The 7359-nt window shown below is 56.0% G+C and overlaps 1 protein-coding gene across 1 annotated transcript in view; it reads left to right on the top strand.

The window, feature by feature from the left end:
- Window positions 1-637: 637 nt before the first annotated feature.
- SPTBN5 (spectrin beta, non-erythrocytic 5) overlaps window positions 638-7359 on the top strand; it is a 58875-nt gene continuing 52153 nt past the window's right edge. Inside the window, 5 exon segments of the mRNA XM_027775837.1 lie at window positions 638-766; window positions 981-1148; window positions 3228-3344; window positions 5864-6021; window positions 6431-6659. Coding sequence (XP_027631638.1) covers window positions 656-766; window positions 981-1148; window positions 3228-3344; window positions 5864-6021; window positions 6431-6659 — 783 coding nt within the window. The 5' untranslated portion in view covers window positions 638-655.

A 7359-nucleotide genomic window follows, 5' to 3' on the forward strand; every position in this document is an offset into this window, starting at 1 on the left:
TCCTGAGCCACCCCCTCCCAGTCGGGGCCACGCCCTGCGGCAGGTGGGAGGACAATGCGGCCTGTGTGCTGATCCCCAGACACGAGGGCTCAAGGGGAGGGCCGCGGCCTGGCCTGTCCAGCCTCGGCCTCTCCGAGTAGCTCTCTCCCTCCCCGCTGGCCTCTGCTATCTGCCGTCTCCACCCAGCCAGCCTCCTCCAGGTCCCGGACGTCACCAAGGTGAGCAGTGTCCTGTCCCCCTGCCTGCCCAAGTCAGCCCAGGGAGCAGCCCATCACTGAGATCGGGACCTGGCAGCGGGGACTGTGAGAAGAATCTGAAAAATACAGCGTGGCAAGGCTTGAACCCAGGGCTGTTCAAGTGCAGGTTGCCAGCCAGGAGCACCAGCCCTTACCTGGTTGGGCTCCAAGCCACCCCCCCACTAAATGTGGGGACAGCCTGGTGGGGTGGCCCAAGCCCCCGGCAGAAGGCTCATCAGTACCACACGCCTCCCCCAACCTCCATGCCCCTTTACCTCCAGGCTTAAGGAAGCAGCAGTGGCCCCTTGTCCCCAGAGGGCTGCAGGCCTGAAGGCTGGTCAGCCCCACAACCCCCAGCAGCTCCTCAGGGCCTTGGGCACCTGGGACGAGAGGCCAAGTCACTGAGCTCTGGGCCCGCCATGGACTCCGAGTACGAGATGGGCCACATCCGCAAGCTGCAGGCCCAGCACGTGCGGATGCAGGAGAAGACTTTCACCAACTGGATCAATAATGTCTTCCAGCATGGCCGGGTGAGTGCAGCCAGGTGCACAGCGCCCACCTGACCCCGTCCCCTACAGCTCTGGCCGGGAGACCTGGGGGCCGTGAGGTCCTCTGCCCAGGCCATGCTCTGCCCTCTGCAGGACAGAGACTGCGCTCTTTCCTCGGGGCTGCACATGCCGCGTGTCAGGGCACGGTGGGCAGGCGCGGGCCGGCTGACCCTGTCCCTCCCCCACTCCTCCCCAGGTGGGCATCAGGATCAAGAACCTGTTCACGGAGCTGGCCGATGGCACCCACCTACTCCGGCTGCTGGAGCTCATCTCAGGGGAGGCACTGCCACCCCCCAGCCGGGGCCGCATGCGCGTGCACTTGCTGGAAAACAACAGCCACGCCCTGGCCTTCCTCAGAGCTAAGGTGGGCTGCGGGGAAAGGGCTTCCTTGCTGGCGGTGTGGGGGAGAGGGGTGCTGAGGCAGACAGCTGGGTTACTAGGTCACTGTGGCTGGGCTGGGCCAGTGGGTCTAGGGCCTGAACAAGGGAGGAGCAGCTGGGGTACTGAGGTAGGAAGCAAAGTCGCCCAACACACACGCAGCGCTCCTGGGAAAGCGCCCGGCTGGCTGGCTGCTGAAGCAGGAGCAATCAACCTCCCCACGGGACTGAAATGTCTGTAACGGGACAAAGTCGTGGGGTTCTAAGCAGGAAGAATCTTGGTGTTTTCTTAACTTGTTCATTTCAGAAATAAGGAAATGTAGGCCCACAATTACTTACCGGGCAGGATGCGTGGTCGGCCAGCTGCCGAGCCAGATGTGGAGCTGTAGGAGGCAGGCAGAGGGAGGAAACAGAGGAGCCCTGACACTGAGCCAGGCCAGGAGGAGAGGGTGGGCAGGGTGACTTCTCAGCAGCCACTTGCACCTCAATTTGTACATGAGGCAACAACAATTAAGAAAGGATGAGGGAGTCACCCCGAACACACAGTTAGCAGCAGAATGGCAGGTGCACTCATTCATGGAGACCTTCCCTGCCTGGAGCATTCTGTGTCAGACCCTGGGGATTCAGTGAACCAGGCCCGGACCTTGGCCTCAAGGAACCTGTTGTGTCAGTGGGAGGCAGGGGATTTAACCCAGGCCAGCACCTGCTGACACCTGGCTGCCAGCTGACTCTCTGGGGGAACAGAAGCTCTGGTGTACAGATTTGCTGGTTTCCATGGCGTTAATACTCCTACCGTGGCTGAGGTCAAGCCCTGGCATGACATGGCTGAACAGGAAGCTCAGTGGTCAGTTCCCATGAGCTGGTAGGAGCAGACTCCAACATCCACCTAACTGGATGCTCCCATCCAAGCTGAGGTGAATGCAGAAGGCTACGATGCTCCAGGGAGAGGGGGAAAGAGCCAGAAGCCAGCCGGACACAACTACGTTCCCCAGGGATCAACACCCGGGTCTGCAGCTCCTCCCACAAGGCTGGTGGGGAGTGGGAGCCAGTAGCCATCCAGGGCTTATGGAGTCTCTCTTTCCTTCTTTCCTCACTCAATACATTTATTACTCACTACGTGCCCAACACTACTAAGCGCTGAGGGTACAGCAGCGAACAACCACGGCCGGGAAAGCAGGTGAAGCGTGTGTGTCTGGGTAGGAGGAATAGTCCTCAGGTTTCGATGGCAAATAAGGTGGTCAGGGTAGGCCCCATTGAGAGTGACATCTGCATAAAGACTCAGAGGAAGAGTGGTGAATGACCGGGCAGAGATGCAGAGAGACAGCAGAGACGGCTAGTGCAAAGGCTCTGAGGCCTGGGCCACAATCTCACCACTACGAAAATCCCACAAGTCTTAGCGCTGTACCATGCAGGAGAGTGAAAGGCAGAGCCACAAGGTAACAGGGTGAGACCCTGGGGGGCTCTGATGTTTATTCTGTCCCTTCCTCTGGACTCATCCATCCTCCTTGTCCAAGTGGCAAGATCTAGTGAGAGGGTTTTCAACTCCAGAGCACATCAGAACCACCAAGGTGCTTGTCTGAACACGCATTCTCAGGCCCTGGAGTCTGATAGGATGGAGCTGGGGAATCTGAATTTTTAACAGACGCTCGGAAATGGAACCCTGATGCAGAGGGCTGAGATGACTAATGAGCCCAGGGGCCCAGCCGCTGCTGCAGACGCCCAGGCGCCCTGGGAGGTAAAGCGGACAGCTGCCACTGGTGCACACCTGACTGCTAGGACCCTCATTTCCAACCCAGCAGCTAGACCACTGACGGGCCCGGGCTTACTGCAGCCCACACACAGGGTCCCACTCCAGGTTGGGGCATCATACAGGTGAGTTTGGGCCACAGTTTCAACCACTCAGAAAGTCCGACTTTGTCACCTGCCTGTCTCTTCCTGAGGCACCTCCTGGCTGGGGCAGGATGGATTCCAGGTCCCTCCCGTCCCACAGCAGCCAGCTCCCTGGACTTTTGGTTACCCTGAGTCCTCTCCAGCCTCAAGGCTTAGCCCAGCAACTGTGCCCACAGGTGCCAATACCCCTCATTGGGCCAGAGAACATCGTGGACGGAGACCAGACGCTGATTCTGGGCCTCATCTGGGTCATCATTCTGCGTTTCCAGATCTCCCACATCTCCCTGGACAGGGTACGTCTTAGCCCCCAACACGCATCCCCTGGAGACAGAGCAGTCTCACCCAACTTTCGTGATCTCCACAGCAGAAACTTGGAAGCCACGAAGTATATTTATTTATACTCTTCAGCATGAGTGAGAAAGCAGGGGTGTGGGAGAGATTGTTATATGCTGAAGAACTAGACTCGTGGGCTGCAAACCTGGTCTGGGACCAGTCCTTCAGGAGGGAGGGGGACTGGGTGACTTCCTAGCAGCCACTTCACCTCAGTTTGTTGTTTTTCGACTTAGCACTAAAATCCCATAACTCTTATTATACCATATGTAATGGATATTAGAGGGAATTAAATTGATTGGGAGCGGTGTCTTCAAAAAGTTCGTGAAAACTGTGTATTATTAAAAAACTACATAGGTTTCTATGTTTTTTTCCCCGATGTTTGTTTGTTTGTTTGTTTTGGTACTAAAATAGTGTTTTAGGGCCAGCCAGGTGGTGTGCTGGTTAAGACAACTAGATCCTACACGGCCAACTCAAAAGTTCAGGTCTCAGACCCAGCTGCTTAAAAAACATGCCAGGGCAGGTCAGCAGATGGCATAATGGTTAAGGTGCTGGACTTCCTTATTGCTGACCCCAGTTCAAGTCCTGGACCCACTGGTTCGAAAAATGATGCCAGGTGCATGTGCATGCCCAAAATTCCGAGAGGAGAATGGAGAAGGGATTGTGGCATGACCATCCCCTCTATGGGGTCTGTCTCTCGAGTGAGAGTGCGTATGCCCTATAGCAAAAATCTCTAAAAAAACTAACATGCCAACTGCGTGTCTGTGTGTGTGTGTGTGCCCAAACTCCTGAGAGAAGAAGAGATTTCAAAGTGGCCACCCCTATGGAGAAGTGATTTCTCACTTCCTCTCCCTTTCTCTCTGTCTCTCTCTGGTGAGCTTCCATGCCCTACAGCAGGGAGGGAAAAAACACCTACTTTACATCCATTTTTCCATTTGTTTAGAAATGTCCTCATGTAGAGTGGAGTCTAGCTCTGGAAGTTTAGTTTCCAGTACCCTAAAGACAAAAAAAAAAAAAAAAGTATTTCCTCTATGGTCATCCATTTCACTTTTCTTTTTCTTTCACTTATTTACTTATCTATTTGTTTGTGATTTGGAGGCTGCCAGGTCTGGGGCTTACACTACCCTTGGCCATGTGGGAGTCCAGCACCTCAACCACCACACCACCTGCCAGCCCCCCCTTCCACTTCTTTATCCGCTCCCCCACAGTTGAATCAGGACAAGTACAAACATGAAGTCTTTATGTTATCAATTTTTAGTTTCATGGTTTCCAAAACACCTCAAACTCTATTCCGGTAATTAGAAAAGCCAACCCAGAGAGCAAAAACTTAATGACTAGAAGCCACAAATTTGACACAAATCCAGGAGAACTTCGAAACCCATGATGTGACCATGAGCCCCAAGAGAGCAGGCCTTGGCCGTCTTCTCAGGCCCCCTGCAGCCTTTCCCCTTCGGGGAGCAGGTCTTCCCCAGTCCCTGCTGTCCTCCCCGCTCCAAACTCAGACATCTTTGGGCTCAGTCACCTGGAGCTCCCTGCTCCCCACTAGCCGTCCCAGCATGTCCCCCAGTGGCAGCGGGCCACCCTAGCCCAGTCACCTGGAGGGCGCCCGGCCTGGCTGTGGCAGGGCCTTGGACTTCCCACTCTGCCTTCCTGCCCAGTCCAGAGCCCCGAGGACAGGGGAAGGTGCAGCCTGCTCTGTTTTGACCTGGTCAATAAACAGGAACTGGTGGTGCGGGAGGACACAGAAGGGAATCAGGAGAGGGGGAGAAAGCGAGAGAAAGAGTAGGAGAGAGAAGGGGGTGGTTTGGGAGGGCAGGAGAGGATGGAAGGACCGTACCGCGAGAAGCTGAGAAGGAAAGAAGGCAGGAAGAAGCTAGGCAGAAGAGATGGGTGGGGCAGGTGGACGCCAGGAGAGGTAGAAAGAGGGGAAATATCCATCAGAATTTGCGGGGGAGGGAGGAGATGGCACCCAGTCTTAGGTGGCCCCAGGAGGCACTGGGCCTGGTAGGCAGGTAGGCTGTCTGCCCCACGGTCCTGAGTCCAGGCCAGCACCTCGCCTAGCTAGGAGGCTGAGCCCTCACTTGGTAGCTCTAGATCGTGAACAGGGGCAGTGCTCCTGTCACAGGCTGAGGGTCCAGGGCCCTGGTGTAGGCCTAGTGCCTGGCTTGCAGAAAGCCTGCAGTGAAAGGGAACTGTACCATGAGGCTGAGGCCATGGCACTATGCCTGGCCTGTCACAGGGCTCAAAAACAGGAGTCATTGCTGTCATGGTCGCCAGTTGCAATACAAAGCTCTATGGTGGTGGCATTCATCCTGCTTCTTTAGAAGAATGTCTTTCTCTGTCACCCCAACGCCCACCCACCACGGGTGAAACCAGATGACAAGGGACTCGACTCCCACTTCCATGCGGGGCACACAGGCTCCCACCCGCCCAGGTCTGCCCCCCACCATCTGCATGCTGACCTGCTGCCCTGTCCTACCAGGAAGAGTTCGGGGACAGTGCAGCCCTGCTGTCCGCCAAGGAAGCTCTGCTGCTCTGGTGCCAGCGGAAGACGGCCAGCTACGCCAACGTGGGCATCTCCGACTTCTCCCACAGCTGGAGTGACGGGCTGGCCTTCAGTGCCCTCATCCATGCCCACAGGTGGGACCGCGCTCCTGGAGGCCCTGCCTACCCTGCCTGCCTGTTCTACACCCGCTCCGGCCCTGTGTACCAAAGGAGTAGAAAGAAGGCACAGGCGTGGAGGAGCCGACTTCCTCTCTGGTCCAAGGCAGCCCTCACCCTTTCCTAGGAAATGCCATGGCTCGGCCAAGTTTGTCTTTGACTCTGTCCTCTCCTCTTTCTGGGTCCCTTAATTCCCTCCACGGTCCTCTCACTGGAGATCCCTGCCCTTTGGGAACTACCCATGGCCCAGCCCCTCCCTCCTCTCTCTGTGTTGGAGCAATTCCTTCAGCCAAGGTCTCAGATAAGGGTCAGGGGAGAAGGCCTTCCCAGTAAGGTGGGAGTGGCCCGCGGTGCTCCAGTACTGACCAGCCCTTCCTGCTCTGTCCAGGCCAGACTTGCTAGACTACGGCTCCCTGCGTCCAGACCGCCCACTGCACAACCTGGCCTTGGCTTTCCACGTGGCTGAGCGGGAGCTGGGCATCGCTCCACTACTGGACCCAGACGACGTGGCCGCCCTGCAGCCCGACGAGCGCTCCATCATGACCTACGTCTCCCTCTACTACCACCATTTCTCCCGCCTGCACTGGGGGCAGACCATCCAGAGGAGACTTGCCAAGGTCGGTGATAAAGGGAGGCCAGCACCGAGGCTCTTAGGAGAGGCGGGGTGAACAAGGTCTCTGGAGCCAAATGGATCCGGGGTGAAGCCTGCCCCTGCCACTTACTGGCTGTGTGGCCTTGGTCAAGTCACCTGACTCTGCTGTGCCCATTTGTAACATGGAGATGACAGTGCCTGGGTAACACCAGGAGGTTATGAGCGTTTAAAAGAGCACGAGTATGGGGCCGGCTGGTGGCACGGTGGCTAAAGGCACTGGCCAACCACATTCAAGCCCCAGACCTGGCAGCTTGTTTTCTCACTTTCCCTCTCTCTCTCTCTCATCAAATTGCAAAATAATAATAACTGAACCAGCAGATGGCATAATGGTTACATGGCTGAACTCCCACGTAGTTGATCATGGTTCAAGTCCCAAACTCAGCAGCTTAAAACTCACACTGAGGGGCTAGCAGGTGGTGTGGTGGTTAAGGGCACTGGACTCCCACATCGTCGGCCACAGTTTGAGTCCTGGACCAGGCAGCTTGCTTTCTCTCTTCTCTCTCTCTCTTTCTCTCTCCCTATCTAGTCAAATTAAAATAAGAAAACAAATAAATAAAGTTAAATAAAATAATTTTTTTAAAAAAACACAAAAACTCACACTGGGCACATGTGCCTGTGTGCCCAAAATCCAGAGAGGAAAATGGAGGAGAAGGGATTGTGGCGTG

This window comes from Tupaia chinensis, unplaced genomic scaffold, assembly GCF_000334495.1.
Source record: "Tupaia chinensis unplaced genomic scaffold, TupChi_1.0 Scaffold000605_1, whole genome shotgun sequence".
In the NCBI taxonomy this organism is placed as follows: Eukaryota; Metazoa; Chordata; class Mammalia; order Scandentia; family Tupaiidae; genus Tupaia; species Tupaia belangeri.